The following is a 21,944-nucleotide window of genomic DNA, read 5'->3' as shown; positions in this document are numbered from 1 at the left end:
TATTTGACGACAGCGGATTTATCTGCATATGGTGACTCGGGTCAGGTTGTTAATTCCAGTGGAAGTGGGGGGAGGAAGCGGGCGAATACAAGAGTGAATCTAAAGCAGCAGGGATCACTGCTGTTCTTTGCCTCTCACAGTTTGAGACAGATGTCGGCGGCGTTTCTTACCGAGATTAGTGAAAAATACTTCTTTTTTTTTTTAAAAAAAAAGGCATGTGCCTACAATCGACTTAAGGCCCGGAAAGCTCCCGGGTCCACAATAATTAGGTCAGCTGCTGCTCAGCGCCCTGAGCCGGTACAGGTTGGCCGTTATGACAGTGCCTTTGCCTACGATATTTTACACTCTCAGGCTCTGTTTTTTTTTTTCCGTTTTTTTTTTTTAACTTCACAAGGTTTCTTGTGTAAAACTTCCCTGCCTGCAGTTATGACTGCAAGAGGCAGGGATTTTTTACTACGGAGACATCGCGCCCATGAAATCTCCCACCTCGGGTTTACTACAAGGGCTGCCGGCGCGAGGTTTTCAGGAAAGAGCGGTTCACGGACGTAAGTGAGAAAAGGGTTGCTCGTCCGCTCGCTGCAGAGGCCGTACTCTGGTGTCTACGAGATGCCGCACGGGTACGTCTTTCAATGTCGTGATGATCTTTAAATGCACATGTGGGCGCAAACTACCCGTGTACCTTCTGTTTGCTACCAAGGAAGCCCACATGAAACGGTAACTCAATTAACCGATTAGATGTCGACCGAGTCTCGAGAGAGCGACAGGATTTTGACTTCATTAGTTTACGTTCAGGTCAGCTGAGCGCTGAACCAGAAGCTACAGTAGCTAGCTTGGTCAAGGGAAAGCACGTTTTCTTGCGGTATGAGCGTCTCTGCGTCAAGACCGAAGCCAGAAGTGAAACACCTTTGCCTGTGAGCAGCCTTGGGTCGGTTTGCTACAAGTGGATCTGGCACTTGTATACCGATCTTTATATCGTATTTTGCGGAGCATAAGGCGCACCGCATTATAAGGCGCGTGATAAAACGTTGTTTTAATGTTGTCCGATGATGCGACCCATATTCAACCAAGGGCCGAACTTAATACGACGCCCCCGAGTCGGGTGGGAACGGTCCGACAATGGAGCGCAGCGGCTTAGTCACCAACCAAAGTCGCACTAAAACATTCCGTCGGACGTTTGAGCGCAGTGTGCCGCATCAAATTGGTTGGAGGAAGAAATGGTAGATAAGGCGCGCCGGATTATAAAGCACACGGATGATGTTTGAGAGTGAGTGCGCCTTATCGTGCGAAAATACGGTATGTCATCACGAAAGAGACTCTGGAGCCAGTGTATAGTGACGGCCTTGAACTTTCCCAAAATACTCAACTCAAAGCGGTATTTTCCAACACCCACAGTCCCCGTAAAGCACAGTCACATCCCGCCGTTGACTGCGCATCTAAGCTCTAAATCTCGCCTAACATCTGCTCCACTGGTGGCCGCTCCGCAGATGCATTGTCATTGGAGAACGCATACGGCGCCAGGGGCTCCCCGCCAGCTCTAATTGGCTGGATAGAAGCGTCCGGGGGTGTAAATAGCCTCATCTATGGGAGATAATGACACTTTTTTCCAATGGTACTTGCGTGGGTTCTGCGCAGTGGCCAAATCGAGGGCGTGCGGGCGCCCGGGCTGGCATTGTGACCGAGCCGGCGAGCTGAAAGGACCCTTTGTAACCTCAGATTTGAATTAGCCTGCGGGCTCAGGCGGAGAATACTTGAGAGAATGAGAACGAGGCCTAATGAGAGTAAATTAAGCATAAATGGCGGACGACGCGTCGCTTCTTGGACGGATTCCCGGTCAAACCGGTCATGTGCCGACTGAAAGGCTCGATTTTTGTCGTGAAATAAATTCGTTCGCCTTTTTACAGCAACTTGAAGGAACATCTTCTGCACCTGTGTACTAAATGGTTCCTCTGTAAACCCATGATATATTTAGCAGAACCATCAGCGGAGCTTGAAGAGGGCCTTTGAAAAGCTCTCGCGTTTTCATTTGGCATCCAAGAAGTCGGCGGGCGATTCCAATTTCTCCGTTCCTTGACGCCGTGAAAAGACCTTTGTCTCGCCGCCTCTCAGCAATTTCATTCATCGTCATTTTGTCACAGCATTTCAGCCGGTTTCACACTTCACGTCTAATCCTCCCGGCGCCGATGAGATGCGTTTCAGTCGACGGGATTAAAAATCCCAACACAAGTCGGAAGGAGGTGCGCGCTAACAGGCGTGACTTCATTAGATCCCCGCTAACGTCTCAAGAGGAAACGGCGATTCTCCGAACAGAGATCCGCTCGTCTTTCTTACAGAACGTGGATTAAAAGCGGTATTTGAAAGGGCATCGGCGTGATAAACCCTCAGCGGCGGCTGAAACGTCTCCCCGACGGGGAGGTCGACAGGGGGAATCTGACCCATTTCAGAACGCAGGGCGGTCATTGGTGAGGAAGGCCATTCCTGCCATTCCGGCGGAGGAAATCAAAAGGAGCAGCTGCAAGCTAGCGGCGTTCAGCAGGCCGACACGCCTGCGGAATCTAACCGACGACGACAACGCGAACTCGACCTTTACGTTCAACACGTTTGACTTTGTCTCCTCTTCCTCTTCCCATGGGAACTATCCCCGCGGACGATGTCAACAATGCCACTTTTCCCACAAAATGACCATTTTGTACCATCCACACACAGGCTAGAGAGAAAATAATGGAGGTGGGATCTCCTGCGCCGCTACGTATGTTATTTATATGCTCAAATGCCCCGTATTTAGGTAAAACTCTGCCATGAAAACATACACTGCTCAAAATTATAAAGGGAACACTTAAAAAACACATCCTAGATCTAAGTGAATGAAATATTCTTATGAAATACTTTGCTCTTTACACAGTTGAATGCGCTGACAACAAAATCACACAAAAATGATCAATGGAAATCAATTGTATCAACCCATGGAGGTCTGGATTAGGAATCACACTCAAAATGAAAGTGTAAAAACAAACTCCAGGCTGATCCAACTTTGATGTAATGTCCTTAAAACAAGTCAAAATGAATCTGTGTTGCTTCCTGAGTGGACACTATGATTTCACACAAGTGGGATTGACTTGGCGTTACATTGTGTTGTTCAAATGTTCCCTTTATCTTTTTTAAGCAGTATATTTGTTCATACATTTTTCCGATAAGCATCTGAGGAAATCTAATTTTTTGCTCGAAACGTCATGCATGCGCGCATATAATACAAATGTTTTGTGTTATATGTTAAATAAATCTTTTCTTTTTGGAGCCTATTTTTAGTGTGTGTATATTTTTCCAAAAAGTCCTCTTATTATCTGTCGCCCCACGCGAGGCCGATGTAGCCGAGCTCCTCCGCGACTCCGTAATCTTTAGACCAAAAAGTAGCTTTTTGAAACGGCCCCCGGAGAGAGGCGTTCAAAAAAAAAACAAACAAACGCATATGGTGGTGCTGCTGCGCCGCGTTAGCCACAACATGGAATAAAACCTCCAGATGTTATGTGGGTTATCCGGCCACAGCCGTCCGTTAAGCCCGCCTGACACATTTATCTATTTTAGTCCCTGAAAACCGAGGCGGCGTTTTCTCCAAAGCGCGAGGACGAGAGCGTCCCTTCCGATTCGATACTCCCAGCGACAAAAGCGCTTTTTCCACGTCAAACCAATCGATAAATCCGCAGCGCCCGGACAATGGAGGCTCTTCGCGTTCGCCCGGGATAATGGACGCAAACGTGCGCTCGTTCTCGCTTTTTTTTTTCTCTCGGAAATCCCCGCGGGCATCCAGCGGTCGTACAATGGGCGGCGCCGGTTCGGAGACGTCGCTCACGTTGCTTAGATTGACCCTCCCCGACGGTCCGAGTCATATTTATCACTCCTGAAGGGACGATTGTGCAGGAAGTCGGGGAAAGACATTTTGCCGGAGAAGAACGGCGAGTTGGGCGGGGAGCGGAATGGAGGTCGGCCGAGTCCGCCTGGGCTTTTAAATCAATAATACAGTCTGGTGTCCTCTGTAAGTACCAGCGCTGCTTTCCAGGGAAAAGTGGCAAAGAGGTTATTAAATATGGATTTTCAGAGAGAGAGAGAGAGAGTGCCTTCAACACAACTCCTAATCTACGTTTGTCTTAATCCTGGAACTTACTAGGTGGTGAAGCTGCGAATGTTTCCCCACCGAAGGGGTTTTTTGCAGCGGCTCAAACGCGTTGAGAAATTACAGAGGCGCTCGGCATGGATTTAAATCGGCTCAGCATCATTACGCTGTCGAAAGCAGTTTACCGCCCGCAAAGTGAAGCTCCTGGGGGTCGAGAGCGAAGGCGCGAACGGCAACAGTCGCTCGCTTTTTGAACAGATTTGCACCGGAGTCAGTTTTTGTCACCGACACGATATCTGGCGTTCAACATGGCGGTTTACTTGCTGTTCCAGCCGGAACAAGTGTGCACCAAGGCACTGCACAATTATACGTGTGTGTGTGTGTGTGTGTGTGTGTGTGTGTGTGTGTGTGTTTAAGCAGCTGTCCAGACATCACCTACAGCGACAACAAGGACATTTGTTCTTCAAACGGCATCCTGTAGGGAGCTCTCTGTGGGTGGCTGGTCAGATGGTCTCATGAAGCACGCACACACACACACACGCACACACACACTTTGTCACGAGCGGCACCCCCGCCCCCCACCCTTGAAGCAGCTCGGGGTGAAAGGTCAACCCGCTGATTCACATCCTAATCAGAGCGGCGAGGCCGTCTAATCGGGTTCCCGCATTCATCGCCGCTAAACGCCGCCGACCCTCCAGCTGAGCGGCGTGACCTTCGCCGCCGAGGCGTGCGAGCGACCAGCTGGCGGCTGAAGGAAGAGTCCCCCGAGCGCCGCCACGATGACGGAGATCTCCGCCGTGATATTCGTGTTTTTGCTGATTAAAGTTCTTTTATTCCGCTCATTTATTTTGAGAACGCCATGCATTATTCAGCAAGGCGTCCCGTGAGCAGAGCTAACACCCACCTTCAAACCCCACATGAATATTAATACACCTTCCAACGTCGGATTAATGATTGCGCCGGGAAAAACGCGCGCTTCATCAGCCCTCATCAGTTGGAGTGGAGCGGCATTTATTTGTTCATTAGTTCCCTTTTTTGCAAGTTAATCCGCCGGGGAAAAACAAACAAATGACAAAGAGGTTTTGCCATTTTTGCACGGAAGTCTGATGAGTTGCATTATTCATTCATTCGTTCGTTCGTTCATTATCTGCGCCGCTTACCCTGAGCTCAGGCTGTGATTGGCCGAGAGGCGGTGTTCAACCTGTCAATCACAGGGACACAAATAGAAACGTGGACCTGCACATCGACATGTTTGGACAATGTAGGGTTTCCACTGGACCTCCTGCATGTGTTTGGACTGTGGGAGGAAGCAGGAGAACCCTGAGGAACCCCCGAGGAACACGGGAAGGCCCTCCTGTGGGAATCCAACCGCGGACCTTCTGGCTGTGAGGATGAACCTGTAACCTCCTCATGATGCTGCTGAAGCTGCACCTTCTCCTGCTCACCAGTGGAGAGAGAGCAGCTCACATTCCTGTATCGGCATTAAATTACACTCACCGGCCACTTTATTAGGTGCACCATGCTAGTAACGGGTTGGACCCCCATTTGCCTTCAGAACTGCCTCAATTCTTGGTGGCATAGATTCAACAAGGTGCTGGAAGCGTTCCTCAGAGAATTTTGGTCCATACTGACATGATTGCATCAAACAGTTGGCGCAGATTTGTCGGCTGCACATCCATGATGCCAATCTCCCGTTCCACCACATCCCGAAGATGCTCTATTGGATTGAGATCTGGTGACTGTGGAGGCCTTCTGAGTCCAGTGAACTCATTGTCATGTTCAAGAAACCAGTCTGAGATTATTCCAGCTTTATGACATGGCGCATTATCCTGCTGAAAGTAGCCATCAGAAGTTGGGTAAATTGTGGTCATAAAGGGATGGACGTGGTCAGCAACCATACTCAGGTAGGCTGTGGCGTCGCAACGATGCTCAGTTGGTACCAAGGGGCCCAAAGAGTGCCGAGAAAATATTCCCCACACCATTACACCACCACCGCCAGCCTGAACCGTTGATACAAGGCAGGATGGATCCATGCTTTCATGTTGTCGACGCCAAATTCTGACCCGACCGTCCGAATGTCGCAGCAGAAATCGAGACTCATCAGACCGGGCGACGTTTTTCCGATCTTCTATTGTCCAATTTCGATGAGCTCGTGCAAATTGTAGCCTCAGTTTCCTGTTCTTAGCTGACAGGAGTGGCACCCGGCGTGGTCTTCTGCCGCTGTAGCTCATCTGCCTCAAAGTTGGACGTCCTGTGCGTTCAGAGATGCTCTTCTGCCTACCTTGGTTGGAACGGGTGGTTATTTGAGTCGCCGTTGCCTTTCTATCAGCTGGAACCAGTCTGGCCGTTCTCCTCTGACCTCTGGCATCAACACGGCATTTCCGCCCACAGAACTGCCGCTCACTGGATATTTTTTCTTTTTGGGATCATTCTCTGTAAACCCTAGAGATGGTTGCGCGTGAAAATCCCAGTAGATCAGCAGTTTCTGAAATACTCAGACCAGCCCTTCTGGCACCAACAACCATGCTACGTTCAAAGTCACTCCAATCACCTTTCTTCCCCAGACTGATGCTCGCTTTGAACTGCAGGAGATCGTCTTGACCACGTCTACATGCCTAAATGCACTGAGTTGCCGCCGTGTGATTGGCTGATTAGAAATTAGGTGTTAACGAGCAGTTGGACAGGCGTACCTAATAAAGTGTCCGGTGAGCGTTGCTTGTAATTGCTGAACGTCCAGATGGTTTGTGGAGGCCTCATCCTTCTTCTCCTGTTCCTCCTACTCCACCTTGTTGTTGTCCTCCTCCATTCCCTCTTCCTCCTGTGGACAGACGTGCTCTCAGCAGGCACGTGAGGTCCCGACAGATGGACACCCCATTCTTATCGAGCAAGATTTAGACGGTTTAGAAGGACCTGACACAAAGTCCAGAAGCCGGGTTATCCAATCAGGTGTGGTCTAGCGGCGGCGGTGGTCACTGACGGCTCCCCTCCTCCACCCTCTGCTCCTCCCGTCCCCCCACAGAGCAGCCAGATGGTGGAGCTCCAGAGGAATCAGCTGAGGGACGACATCAAGGAATACAAGTTCCGGGAGGCCCGTCTGCTGCAGGACTACACCGAGCTGGAGGAGGAGAACATCTCGCTGCAGAAGCAGGTCCTCGTGCTGAAGCAGAGTCAGGTGAGCTTGAACAAAAGATGGGGAGGTGTGAAGGAAGGTAGGACGGCTTCTTCTTTTACCCCCTTTTCTCTGGATCTTCTCCATCCCTCCTCTGTCCACGTCCGAACCTTCTCAGTCCCACTTTATCTCCTGAAGGTCTAGCACGTGCCGTCTCCTCTGACCGTTCCCCGATAAACTCTGACTTCGTCCGACCAGGTGGAGTTCGAAGGGTTGAAGCACGAGATCCGCCGCCTGGAGGAGGACACGCAGTTCCTGAACAGCCAGCTGGAGGACGCCATCCGCCTGAAGGAGATCGCCGAGCGTCAGCTTGGAGAAGCTCTGGAGACCATCAAGACGGAGCGCGAGCTCAAAGCCTCCCTGAGGAAAGAGCTGTCTCACTACATGAGCATCGGGGACTCCCTCTACCACGTGTAGGAACGCCGCCACCGGGCGCATCCATCAACATCCACGGGACCGGGCGACCTTCTGAAGTTCTGCCGTTGTCCTCCATCCCCCGCAGCCCCCTCAGCTTCTCCCTGGACGGCCTGAAGTTCAGCGACGACGCCGGCGTCGAGCCCAACAACGACGACGCCCTCCACGGCTTGGAGAGCGCCTTCGCCAAGCTGCCCTGCGCCGTCGACGACAACCGCGTTTCCCCGCAGCCGCCGGCCAAGAAGGAGGACCTGTTCAACCCCGCGCCCAGCCTGGTGGACGACCTGCTCAGCGAGCTCAACATCTCCGAGATCCAGAAGCTCAAGCAGCAGCTGGTGCAGGTTGGTGTCGGAGGACCAGTAGCTCCTGGGGTATTAATGACTCACACACACACACACACACACACACACACACACACTCTGTGACGCAGCAGGCGGTGGCACCGGTAGACCTGCCATCTGCTCGATCATCCCTCCGTGTCTGATCGGTTACCATGGTTACCAGGGGGCGGGGCAGGGGTGTGAGTCAAGATTGTTTGGAGGGCGAAGGGATGAAGGTGAAGCAGGTCAGATGGTCTGCTAGAAGGTCGTCTCTGTAAAGATCCCGTCCATCACCTGCGACCTTCTCACCTTCTCTGTGGATCGGACCGGCCGCCCGCAGGCTCTTCCATCGCACTTCATTTAAATTTATTTCATCGGCCTTTTTTTATAACGTAATCACTACGTTTGAAGATAATGGTGATCGTTTAACAATAAAAAAAATTTTAAAAATCAATTAAAAATTATTTTTATGTTGCTAAAAATGTGCTTCCCACCTGCTGGTGTGTGATAAATAAACATTAAAAACACTGACCATAATTTCCGAGCGCACCTGAATATAAGCCGCACCGGCTAAAAGTAACAAAATAAATCGACGCGTATATATACAAGACGCACTCGTCGATAAGCCATAGGTAACATGAGATATTTATTTATTTATATTTTAATTAAATTCATACAGGTTAAAATCCACAAATACATGCTTTTGGTCTGAACAGTGGCCGTAACACGGTTGATGAAAAAGATGAATAATAAATAAGACAAGGGAAAGTCCATCCATCCATCCATCCATTTTCTAGCCCCGCTTCTTGGATCGCTAAAACCATTAAAATGGTCTTCTTCCGTGTCGGAATTGAACGGCCTCAGAGTTTCATCGGTCCGATGTGGCGGCGTGAAGCTCCTCAGCCCCTAAAAAATCCATAAATGAGCTGCATGGTTGTTTAAGCCATTGTTTCCCAACCTTCTTTGAGCCGCGGCACATATTTTGCATTAGAAAAATCACATGGCTCACAACCAAATAAATATGTCGAAAACATTTTTTAACGAATTAGAATGAAACCGTAGTCTTAATTTACTTAGTGTGAAATCTAATATATCTAATCATCAAGTTGCAATGCAAATTTCCCACTGATGGAACTTTTCCAGAACACTTTTTTCAATATTTGAAGACATGTCATCAATATGTCTGAAAATGGTATTATTTTAGAGAACCGTATTTCTTTATCAACGCCAGAGCCGAGCTTTTCTTCTCCAATGATCTTGCCGGCAGGTCGTATTAATGTTTTGCTGTTTGGATTTAGAGACGAGTTCAGCAACTTTTTAGCAGCTTTCACTGCTTTCTCACTCGTCTTGGTAGTTTTTAACAACGCTGCCTGTTTGTTTACGCAGATACAAGTACTTTTTATTTTAAAACTGTATCACGCAAAGCGTCACTAATCCCTCTGATACACAGACGCACAGGTTCATTCACTACCCGTCGCCATGGAATGGACACGCTGCCCACATAGACATAGGAAGACACATTATTTGCGTTGGATAAATCATTTTCGGACCGATCGGGTGAAAGTGGGCATTTTTCCACGGCGCACCTGATGATCTCTCACGGCACAGTGGTTGGGAAACACTGGTTTAAGCCACAGTTTGGGGAAAAAGTAGCGGCTTATAGTCCGGAAATGACGGTATTTGGCTATTACTGTGCGATTATATCTTCTCCAGTGTTGAGCGAAATAGGTGCTTTTTGTTTTGCTGCATTTTAAGTTTTATTTCCCAAATAAGAGGAGGACTTAAATAGACAATAAATGAATGTTAAATGCACAAATGCAACCCAGTTTGTTTTTAGACTTTGACTCACCAACCTCTGGATTGGACTTTTGGTCCCAGACCCTGGTTCCTCAAGGTTCCTCACGGTTCCTCATGGTTCCTCACAGTTCCTCATGGTTTGTCACAGTTCCTCACAGTTCCTCCCTTCTTCAGAATCTAGAACAAGTCTCTAACTTCCTGTCGTCTCTCCGTCCATCCATAAAGCTCCCCCTCTGGTCGTCCTCCAGACCTCCAGCCTCAGCGTCCTTCCTCCCAGATCTTCACCGTCCCTCCTCATTATCTGCAGAACATCTAAGCAGGCGGCGTCCCTCTGACGTGCTCCTCTCCTTTGGCCTCAGGTGGAGCGTGAGAAGGTGGGCCTGCTGTCCAACCTGCAGGACTCCCAGAAGCAGCTGGAGCAGGCCAACGGCGCCCTGTCGGAGCACCAGGAGAAGGTCAACCGCCTCACCGAGAACCTCAACGCCATGCGCAAGCTGCAGGCGAGCAAGGAGCGCCAGTCGGCCCTGGATAACGAGAAGGAGCGCGACAGCCACGAGGACGGGGACTACTACGAGGTGGACATCAACGGACCGGAGATCCTGGAGTGCAAGTACAAGGTGAAGGTTTTGGATGGTCATCAGGGTTTGAGGAGTTCTTTGCAGCTCCTAGAACTTTTCCAGGAATAAGTTGGTTTCCCTGATAGAGGGAGGAGGATCCAGAGATGGTGGACCTCAGCTCCTACTCAGTGGGAGGGTTGTAGGTGATTGGTGGAACTCATAAGTCACACCCTTTACCAGATGCTTCTTGAAGTCCAATGTTCTCGCTTCCCCAGGTGGCCGTGTCCGAGGCAGGGGAGCTCAAGGAGGAGCTGAAGACTCTGAAAACGGAGTACCAGGCCCGCCAGTCCCGCTACGAGGAGGAGCGCGTCCGTCTGGAGAGCGACGTCACCACGCTGGGAGAGAAGCTGTCGGCCCTGGAGAAGACCAGGGTGTCGGAGAAGGAGGAGAAGGCCAAGCTGGAGAAGGAGCTGCGCAAGGTGCGGTGGACGTCTCGCGCCGGAGCTTTTACATTCCATTACATTACATTTGGCAGACGCTTTTATCCAAAGCGACTTACAATAGAGGACATAAGGACTGCAAATACACTTGCAAATACAAGATGCACAGGAAAACTATACAGAACAGTAAGCTTGGGTTAGTGAGGTTTTTTTTTTTTTTTTTTTTTTTTTTGGACAAAGACATACACACACACACACTGCATAGCCTAACTTGCTGCCTAACCTGATCTGGGGCATCAGCGCAGTAAAAAGTCCTGAAAGAGGAACGTTTTTGCCTGTTTCCTGAAGGTTGAGAGAGATGATGCTAGTCTTGTTGCTTCTGGAAGTTTGTTCCACCACTGAGGTAGTAGAACTGAGAACAGTTTTGCCTGAGATCGCTTAGAGCGAGCAAAAGGTACTGCCAGTAGGTTTGTATTAGCTTCCGCTCTTTGGCGGCGTCGGTGCTTCAATCCGGTGTTTTGTCGTTCCCCAGCTGAGCGACGTCGCCGGCGAGTCCCAGGGAAGCCTGAGCGTGGCGCAGGACGAGCTGGTGACCTTCAGCGAGGAGCTGGCCACCCTCTACAACCACGTGTGCATGTGCAACAACGAGACGCCCAACCGAGTCATGTTGGACTTCTACAAGGAGGGCAAAGGCGGACGCGGCAGTCCGGAAGGCCGCGGCCGCCGCTCGCCCATCCTGCTCACCAAAGGCCTCTTCCCGGAGCCGTCCAGGGCCGAGCACGGCGACGGCGCCCCGTCTCCGGTCTCCTCCCTGCCCTCCCCCGTCTCCGACCACCGCCGCGAGCCCATGAACATCTACAACCTGGTGGCCATCATCAGGGACCAGATCAAGCACCTGCAGCTGGCGGTGGACCGCACCACCGAGCTGTCCCGGCAGAGGGTGGCCTCCCTGGAGCTGGGCGCCGTGGCCGACAAGGACAAGGAGGCCTGCATGGAGGAGATCCTGAAGCTCAAGTCGCTCCTCAGCACCAAGAGGGAGCAGATCGCGACTCTGAGGACCGTCCTCAAGGCCAACAAGCAGGTCGGTACACTCAGAAGCCGAGGTTGGGGGAATTTTTCATTTGCTTGCTCGCTGGCTACGCCGGGTGAGCCCGATGCGTCGATGGCGATCTACCGCTCGATCGCAAAGGTAGTGTGGGGAGATCGCAAGGCATGAAAAGGTAAACGCAATTTCCTTCGGGGATAAATAAAGTTGTTCTCATTCTTATTTATCCTCACGATGAAATTTGTCACATGACTGACAGTCAAATATCGGCGCGCTCCGGCATGCTAGCGAGTTAGCCTCCAACTTATGTCTTCTAAACTTATGGGAATGAAAATGAGTGGGGGAGCCGGACCAAGTAAAAAGACTAAATGGTATCAGTTCCAAACGAAATGGGAGGTGGACTTTTTTTGTTTTTTACTATGTCATTTTCAAAGTGCGTTTGCCTCTTCTGCCAGTCTGCCGTTGCTATACTGAAAAAGGGAAATATAGAGCGGCATTTTTAGACCGTTCGTAAAAAACTACGACACCGACTTCCCTCCGAAAAGTGAGTTGAGAAGGAGAAACGTGAAGGAACTAAAATCCCAACTGTCAGAACAGCAGTTATTTTTCTCACAGCTAATTTCAACGATGCTGCCGACTCCGTTCAAGTCATCCGAATAAGGTATTTACCAAAAAAGTATTGTGTTGTAGTGCGACATAGGGGTCCATACAGTCATGCAAAATCCACAAACATTTATTGTGTTAAGTTTACTCAGAAGATATATCAATAAATATATATTCAGCATTTTTAATGAATCATTTTCACACGGTCGTTTGAAAAGTAGCTCACAAGGCGAAAAAGTGTCGGCACCCCTGGGCTACGCCCTTAATGCTACAATGCTATGCTAAATGTAGCTTTGTTACACTTATGGATGGAGTTTTTGAAACCATCCCGTTGTCCCCATTTAAATGAATTGGAACGCGAGTAATCCGTCCCAGCCCAATGGTTTTGTTCAGTTTTTAAATAGGAAAAATTACAAAATAAATAACAAATAATGTATAATAAATAGAAATACATAATAGAAGAGATCATAAAGAAATAAAGTGGATTTATTTAGTGTATTTACTTTGAATGTTGGGGTAGCTTTTCATTTGGTTTTCCTTAATGCTACAATGCTATGCTAAATGTAGCGTGCACACTTGGCTCCACTTTACAGGACTGTCTCCGAAAATTAGAATATTGTGATAAAGTTCTTTATCCTCTGTAATACAATTACAAAAACAAAAATGTCATACATTCTGGATTCATTACAAATCAACTGAAATATTGCAAGCCTTTTATTATTTTAATATTGCTTATTATGGTTTACATCTTAAGAAAACTCAAAAATCCTATCTCAAAATTTTAGAGCATCATGAAAAAGTAATATTTGTTTTTTGCATTACAGAAGATAAGAATAAGAATAAGAACAACTTTATTAATCCCGAAGGAAATTTGCTGTGCCAGAGTTACAGAAAATATAACAGTAATAAATAATAAAAGAAAGGCAGAATTAGAAATAAAAATAAACTATAAAGTGTCTCAGTGAAACTATAAAGTGACTTAGTAAGCAGTGATAAAACTATAAGTGTCTTAGTAACAAACTTTTGTTTAAAGAACTTTATCAGAATATTCTAGTTTTCGGAGACAGTCCTGTATGTCTAAAGTCCATTTATGGTCGTAGTGAAGCTGCTCCTCTTTCTAAAACCATCAATCATCTTTGAGCGCCTCTTCATCCGCCTCGTCCGTCCTCGTTCCAAATCCCCGTAAACGTCTCCCGCCTCTCCTGGACGACGCTCTCGTTCACCGTCACCAAACACTCGTCCCGCTCGCCGCTAACTCGCACCTGGATTTCAATCACGAAAACAAAGCTCGGTTCTTCTCCGTAATCTGGTTTTTCTCAAATCCGGCGCAACCCTGGACGTTTGTCCTGAACGCCATCAAGGCGCAAGACGCCATGGAGGCTTCTCAGCTGTCGTAGCAAACGTGCCGCAAGAATAACAACAGCGGTCTGCTTGCAGCTGCCCCGCGACTGTGTGTGTGTGTGTGTGTGTGTGTGTTTGAAAAATGGCGTCCCCCCGCGAAGCGGCGCTCTGACCCCTGCCGCTCCCTCCCCAGACGGCCGAGGTGGCGCTGGCCAACCTGAAGAGCAAGTACGAAAACGAGAAGGCCATGGTGACGGAGACCATGATGAAGCTGCGCAACGAGCTCAAGGCCCTGAAGGAGGACGCCGCCACCTTCTCCTCCCTCCGAGCCATGTTCGCCACGCGGTAAGTCTTTCAAAATGACTTTTTCTTTTTCCCGCTCCCTCCCGCCGCCGCCGCCGCAGGACGACATCTGACATCTACCGACGTTTGTGGCACAAGATGATTTTAAATCCACGGCTCAAAGTGCCGCTTGCAAAGACCTCAGAGGAGAAGGTTGTTTGTCTGAGCAGAAGGTGGATAATCTGGGTGTCACTCAAAGATGTCATCTGTGCACTGGGCTGGACCACAGACTTATATCTATCTATTTCTGTGTTAGTGTGTGTGTGTGTGTGTGTGTGGGGGGGGGGGTTCCACACACACGCACACACACATACACATACACACAGACATACGCACACGCTAATCTTTTCTGATTCTGAAAAGAAGCCGGTCAAAGGTTCGGTGCATAATCCCACCTCAGCTCCGCCTGGATTACACACACACACACACACACACACACACTCACACACACACACACACATACACTACTTCTTTTGTTTATGAGCTCTCAGCTGTTCTGTGCCAACCTTTAGTTTTTACTGATATTCATGAAAATAATGACTCTTTTAGTCTCTTCCTGTTCACACACACACTCACACACACACACACACTATAACACACACACACACAGACAAAGCACCTCTAGCTACACGGCTGCAATGAGATGCCGAGACGATGATTCCTTCTGCTCTTCGTCCTCCCACGCAGTCGCTGCGCCGGGGCTTTGCACTCAGGGAGGAAGTGTGTGTGTGTGTGTGTGTGTGTGTGTGTGTGCGTGCAGGGAGCGGGGAATGTGTTTCCGCTCGTCATCCGCCATGAAGTTCATGTGACGTGGAGGCGGAGGGCCGTGAATGCAGGACTCGACGTCTTCAGGGTTGTTTTTTTTTTAAATTTCATCTTTCACATTTTTTTTAGCAGAACCAGATGGACGAGCACGAGTGTGTGTGTGTGTGTGTGTGTGTGCGCGTCCGCCAGCATTCCCAGTTGTTTACGGGATGTGTGTATTGGTATGCAAATCGCGTCCTGCCCGGCGTGGAGCGGGGTCGCGGGAGGGGGGACGACGACTCTCCACGCCGAGGTTTCCCACACTCCCCCCGCTTTTGTGTCCCGTCCGGCCGTCCTTCTCGCTGCCAAACGGCGGCTCCTCCGGCCGGCGGCAGAAGAAAAGGCGGAAGGGGCCCGGCTCGCCAGAGGAGGCCGACGCTTCTTTCTGTCATGCTAATCCGCCGGGGGTCCGCGAGGGGAGGGAGGGGCGGCTTCTCAGGCGTTTAAAGCCCAGATGGAAACGTGCGCAGAACAGGAGATTTCTGGGTGGGAGAGCGCGAGATGTTCCTCGTGGCAGAAGAACGGCGAGGTTCGCGTTCCTGAGACGAGGCTCATGCAAGAAAACGCTAAAATAGCCGAGCTTTTTCAACTTTTTGAGGGGTTTGCTATGTTTTTTTAGCTTAGCGTTTCCTGATTTTTTCCCCTTTCCCCTCACCTCCCGCTGCTAAAATAGACACTGCTCAAAAAAATAAAGGGAACACTAAAATAACACATCCTAGATCTGAATGAATGAATGAAATATTCTTATTAGTACTTTCTTGTTTACATAATGAATGTGCTGACGCTAAAATCACACCAAAAATATCAATGGAGATCCAATGTATGAAGCCATGGAGGTCTGGACTCCAAATGAAAGTGTAAAAAAACACTCCAGTCCGATCCAACATGGATGTCGTGTCCTTAAAACAAACCCAAATGATTTGATTTCACACAAATATGATTGACTTGGAGTTCCATTGAGTTGTTTAACTGTTCCCTTCATTTTTTTTGAGCAATATATATTATTCTCTTTTTTTTTTTTCATTTTTACCTTTTTTTTAAATTTCATTTTACTTTATTCTTTATCCCCATGTGCACCCCCCCCCCCCAATTTCCCCTCGGCGACAAATAAAGTTTTTCAACGGGGAGATCGAAGCTGCGGAAGCCCAGACGCTCGGCGAAAAATAGAAAAATAGAAAAATATGGTTGAAGGTTCAAAATGAGATGCGTGGAAGATGTTTGTGACGGCGACGACTGTTCGTCCACAAACGCCGAGCAGACGCCTCCACATTGGTCCTTCCCCCCTCGCCGGGCTGAAAAGACTCCTATTGTGCACAACCAGTCTCCAGGACAGACCCCACGGTGTTTTTTTCCCGGGAAAAACACCCCTCACACACACACACACACACACACACACACACACAGGTCATACTAGGTTTAATGAAGCAGCACTGATTCCCATTGTCGTGGTGGATGTCCCGCTGGGGAATCAAACTGCACACACACACACAGGCGGGGTGGGGTATGGTGTGTGTGTGTGTGTGTGTGTGTGTGTGTTGGGGTGGTGGTCTCCTCAAGACAGCTCCGCCTGGTGTGAGGAGACGAGCGTGCTGCCGGGGAGGCCGGCGGCGCTCCTGCTTTCCGCATAGCTGCGGCATTGGTCGCGTTGGAATGTCACGGCGATGGTTCGGGGAGCAGGAGGACGTCCGGGCGGAGGAGAAAGGAGGCCGGAGATGCAAACACACCTTTCTGATGACCTAGTTTTTTGTGTTTTTTTTCCACACACCTGTCCCGTCCGTCACGGCGGCGGCGGCGGCGGACAGGTGGGCGCGCCGCAGTGCAGCAAACACAACTCACTTTCCACCTCCACTTTGCTCCCCTCCATTACGTCAGGTGATGCCGGCAGTCATTCTTTGGCCACAGCGGCGTGGCAGCGTAGAAACGTGCAGATATTCAGAATAGAGAGAATATGCAAATAAAAACACTGCGATACATGCTCTAAAACTGAAAAAAAAAAAAAGAAAATCTCTTTAAAAAGAGATCAAATAAATGTCTTGTTCAGGGAATTGTAAGATGTAAGGAGTCCTGGAGAATCTACAAATATAATATAAATATAATCTTATGGATGAGTGGTGGTGGTGGAGAGATGGAGGTTGTGGGTTTGTGCAAAAAAAAAAAAAAAAAAGAAATTATTTTTTATATATTATTTTATCTTCATGTAACTATGAGAAGCTGAGAACTGGAAAACAGGAACTCGTAAAAACGAGATATCACCATGCACGGGTTTCATGGTGTGGAGGGCTGGTGGTTGCCATGGTTACCATGAACACACACACACACACACACACACACTTTCAACGCCTTTTTTTTTTTTCAAATAACTGAAGCCGCAGCTGTTAGCATGCACGTTCCTGAGGTTCCTCAGTGGAGGAGGACGCCCTCCTCAGCTCCTGAGGTCCTGCAAGATCCAGAGGACTCGGTCACAGTGCGCCCCCTGGTGGACACCAGCAGCACGGGTCGCTCCTACTTCTGGTTTTGATGGAGATGTTGTGGTCCTGCAGCTCTGCCGTGCTGGAATCCAGACGTTGAGAAAAGCCCTGGGGTTCCAGGCACCCCCTTTGTGGCCTTTTGCAAAAAGCCCTCTTAGTAACTTTGGCTCCTCCTCCCCCGCAGGTGCGACGAGTACGTCACCCAGCTGGAGGAGATGCAGCGGCAGCTGGCCGCGGCCGAGGACGAGAAGAAGACCCTCAACTCCCTGCTCCGCATGGCCATCCAGCAGAAGCTGGCCCTGACGCAGCGCCTGGAGGACCTGGAGTTCGACCACGAGCAGACGCGGGGCCGCGGCGGCGCCGGCGGTCGGGCCAGAGCCCGCGGCAAGACGTCCGGCGGCGCCCCTGTCGCCCCCCACGTAAGTCAGAGCCTCGGCTGCGCCGCCACCGGCCGGCCGGAGCGCAACATCGCCGCGCCCAGCGGCATCCTGGGCGGCCCGGCGGTCTTCTGCAGCGAGAAATACAAGATCTACTGCGACTGAGGAACCCGCAAGGGACCGCTGTGTACAGAGGGGACGGGGCCCGCCGGCCAAACCCGCCCCGCCGTCGTGCCGATGAGCCCCGCCGGCTCGCTTCGCTCCCCCCGGCCGGCCCTCCGGCCTCCGCTGTGTGCTCGTGTAACCGCTTAGGGAAATGCAGATGTGTGTACGGTGTGCCCTTGACCTTTGGACTGCACTGGACATGTACGGCATGTGGATTCTAGGACCCCCTCCGCCGATTTCCCCGGGGTTTTAGTGGTTATTACGGGGTGTGTGTCGTGCTGCTGTACATACGCGGGTGTATCCATAGCGACACGCCGACGGGGACTCGGAAAAAGACGATGTCGGGGGCAAAACGCGACGTCTTCTTTTGCGGCGCCGGCGCTCCTCCCTCCCTCCCTTCCTTCCGCCCGCGACGGCTCGAAAAAAAAACACGGTCACGAGAATAAAAAATATGCAAGCGCAGAAATTCGATTTGGGTCCGGAGATGTTTAGCGGCGGAGGAGGAAGAGGAGGAGCGCCGGCGACGCCCTCCGTCAGCACGCCGGCGCAGCGGAGTCCACACAAATGCATGGCTTTTGCGACTTTTTCCGCTTTTCTTCTCGCCGTCTTTCTGTTTCCGGGCCGTGCAGGACGAGCACGAACATTCGACGTGAACCGGGGGGGCGTCCGGTGCGGGCGGATCCTTTCAGAGCCATATGAAGAGGGAGAATTTGACAAATCAGTCTCAACACCCCAAATTAAGTGCACTTCCAAGACGGGTGCCTCAGGGTTCTGCTTCTGGAGGAAAGATTACTGTGAACAGAGATACACTATAGTTTTGATCAAAGAGGAGGTTTGGTTTTTTTTAAATAAAAAAAAAAAAAAATGAAAGAGCACAAACAAAAGAGGCACCCGATATAAGAAATCTCGCTTTCTCGGTTTTCTCGGCCGAAGTGCCTGGCGACGCAGACACTCGATACGTCCCTCCGTCTGGCGATGCAACGCCCCGTCCTCGTGTCTCCGCCCCGGAAATCTCCCCCTCCCGGCTTCCTTCGGCTTTTTTTCCCCTCCCCTGCGGCCGAGGGCCGCCGGCTGCAGCGACGCGCCGTTTTTCGTACTCACACGATAGCTTTAACCTCCCCTCCTCCCCCCTGCAAGCTAGCTAGCGTTAGGCACCGCGGGTTCTGCGGCTTCACGGCGCCGGAAGCACGGCTGATCACGGGAGGTCCTGCAAATGTATTCCCGCAGGACGGCGCTCGCTCCTCTGGCGCCGCTGATCAGCCCTGCTCGAGACGGCGGCCTTCGTGCACGTTAGGGGACGAAAAAAAAAACAAAACAACGGTGCACCCTTGTTGCACTGTTGTGTGTACAAGTGCGATATAATCTGTTTGTATGAGTCGGCGACGACGGAGGGAGACGAATCCCGACCCTTCCCTCCGTCGCCGAATGTTCGCCAGAGCCCGAGACGTGTTTGTGATTAGAACCCCCTCGCCAGCTTCTCCTCGAGCTCCTTCCTGGTCTCCAGCGAGGGGTCGAATCAGTGCGGCGGCTACCTCGCCTCCATCACCTCGCCGTTCATCTTCACTTCCCGTCACGCCCGCATGCCGGACGCAAACCCCCTCGCCGTTCATTAACTCGCATGGCGTGTGAGAAAACCCCGGTTCAGCTTCTTCTGGGTCGCGGCTTAGCCTCCCTCCCCCCCCCGCCGCCGCCGCCGCCGCCGAATTTTAGCGAATCCCGCCGATGCTCATGGCTTATTTTTGTTTCTTTCCTTTGTCTCCATTTTGCAGTTGTCACGCTAGCGCCGCGGGGACGAGCCTAACGACGCGAGGCCCGCCGTCGCCGCCGCTCGAGCTCCTGAAAACAAAACAAACAAACAAACAAACAAAAAAGAATTGGCGATGCTAACAAACTTAGCTCGTGTGTTTCGAAATCCGACCAATCAGAAGCCCGGGTGGCTCGTTCTAGTTGTTTGAGAGGCCGGAGGACGCCGGGGTTCTTTCTCAGACGCTCCACGCCGTTTCATCCCCTTCTTTTTTTTTTCCATTATATATTTTTATTTTTATTGTTTTTAATCTGTGCACTTTCATGATATAGGATTATAACAGAGGTATTATTAACCCGTAGTAAAGCGTGGTAGTACTATGGTTTGTGAGTATCGTACACGAGACGACAGGATCAAACGTCCTCCTGAACCCTCAAGTATTTCACTCCGGCGAAAGCTTCAAAAAACCGCGTTTTCAAACCTCGTCTTCGGGGAAAACATTTTTTTTTTTTCGCCACGTCATCACTCTCAAGCTTTGCTGTTACATCGCACGTGGTCGGGGTTTTTGTTTTTGTTATCGTTGGTTTTTTTTTTTTTCGCTTCCTGTTCATTCTGCTGCCTCCACCTCCACGTTTTTGGAGTTGCCTCCAAAAAAAAAAAAAAAACAAACAAACAAAAAAAAAAAAAAAAATCCAGGGTGATCCAATTCTGGGGTTTTTGTTGTTCTCACGTATTTATTATTCCTAGGAATAGCTCGAAATAACACGATGAAACTTGACGACGCTCCGACAGGTAAGCGTGGCCCCGGCTCCTTACCCGAGGGCGCTCCACCGCTACGGGATCGCTGCCTCTCAGAATTCTCCGCAAGCGCATCGATGAAATTCCAAATTGGAATTGTTCCGTTCTCTCTTGGTTTTAATCGTGCCGGATCTCGGCACAACCGCTTTGTGTTGGGAAAGAAGTCGAGGACGGGCGAGGGTTTGGTTCTTCTTCTTCTTCTTCTTCTTCTTCTCTTTTCTTTCTGACCAGTAGTGCCTTTCATTGTTTCAAGGGAGAATCTTAGTCCAGTATTTTTATTTTTCAATTTTTTTTTTTTTTGGTCTTTTCTAGCCGAGGATCTCAAAGTGAACTGTGAGCAGCAATAACGTGCAAAAAAAAAAAAAAAGAAAACGGATAGTTTTTTTTTTTTTTTTTTTTTTTTTTTGAGAATTAGATCAATAAATGAGGAATTGCGTTGAATTCTGCGGGTCAGCGATCCCTTCAATGAATTCAGGGGTTTTAAGAAAAGGTTGTTTTTTTCTTTTTTAAAACAAAGTCGGGGAACCCAAAGAAACCCCCCCGGACCCCCCGCCCCGCCCGCCCAGGCCTCCTGTCGTCGAACAAATCGGGAACCTCTGCGAATCTCCAGCTTTGTGCGGTGAGGGTTAACGTGATCTCGATAGTATTGTCGGGAAATGTGCAGAGGGCGCATTTCGCTTTTTTTTTTTTTTTTTTTTTTCTTTTTTCGATATTTTCGTCCCATTTATTTGTTTTGTATTTTTTATTTTTTACATTACCTTTGAGCATTACGTTTTCAGGAAACAGAAAACCCGAGTCGGCATCAACAAGCTACGAAAAAACGTCGGCTTGTCGAGGCGTTAGGAAAAAAAAAAAAAAAGTCACCAATATGGAAGCTAAAAGAAAACAAATAAAAAGGATGAGTATTACAAAAAAAAAAAAAAGTGCAATTCAGAAAGTGTTTTACATTTTTTAAAAAGAAAGGAGAGTTTTCTGTTTGCTGGAAGTGATAGCATTGTGATGATTAAAAACTAGCTGTGCAAACTTTATATTGTCATATTGTGTTTCAGTATTGATCCATAATGAGAGTTTGATATCTTTATATGAAATAACGACTTCACCTGTACGTTGGTATTTATTTGAAATTGTCATGCAGTACTGTATTCTTATCAATAATGTGCATTATGATTAGTGGCATATTGATTACGGCTAAATGTCCGATGCATGTTTTCCTCAGCCATGGGACCTTTACACAGCGTGGAAAACAAACACGCCAGCTTTTGCCAGGGGTGTTTAAAAAAAAAAAAAAAAAAGAAAAAATGAAAAGTATTCAAATTCAAATCTGATGTGTTCCTGCTGGGGGGGGGGGGAAAAAAAAAAAAAATCCCGGGAGAGTGTTTTGTTTGTTTTCCCGCGCCGATGCGAGCCGTCCTGTGTAAAGGGTAGTCATGCTGGCTAAAATCAATAAATGTGACT

The 21,944-nt window shown here is 49.4% G+C and overlaps 1 protein-coding gene across 1 annotated transcript in view; it reads left to right on the top strand.

The window, feature by feature from the left end:
• LOC147214550 (protein bicaudal D homolog 2-like) overlaps window positions 1-21,944 on the top strand; it is a 37,321-nt gene extending 15,377 nt beyond the window's left edge. The window contains exons 3-10 of the mRNA XM_086141660.1: window positions 7,125-7,277; window positions 7,473-7,687; window positions 7,777-8,029; window positions 10,165-10,422; window positions 10,638-10,841; window positions 11,335-11,883; window positions 13,985-14,136; window positions 17,590-21,944. Coding sequence (XP_085997786.1) covers window positions 7,125-7,277; window positions 7,473-7,687; window positions 7,777-8,029; window positions 10,165-10,422; window positions 10,638-10,841; window positions 11,335-11,883; window positions 13,985-14,136; window positions 17,590-17,947 — 2,142 coding nt within the window. The 3' untranslated portion in view covers window positions 17,948-21,944. The remainder of the gene's footprint in view (window positions 1-7,124; window positions 7,278-7,472; window positions 7,688-7,776; window positions 8,030-10,164; window positions 10,423-10,637; window positions 10,842-11,334; window positions 11,884-13,984; window positions 14,137-17,589) is intronic.

The sequence above is a fragment of the Fistularia commersonii genome, chromosome 34, assembly GCF_037954325.1.
Source record: "Fistularia commersonii isolate RoL2024-O1a breed Wild chromosome 34, RoL_Fcom_v1.0, whole genome shotgun sequence".
Classification (NCBI taxonomy): Eukaryota; Metazoa; Chordata; class Actinopteri; order Syngnathiformes; family Fistulariidae; genus Fistularia; species Fistularia commersonii.
The sequence above is the reverse complement of the archived record's forward strand: the minus strand, read 5'-3'. Positions and strand labels throughout refer to the sequence as shown.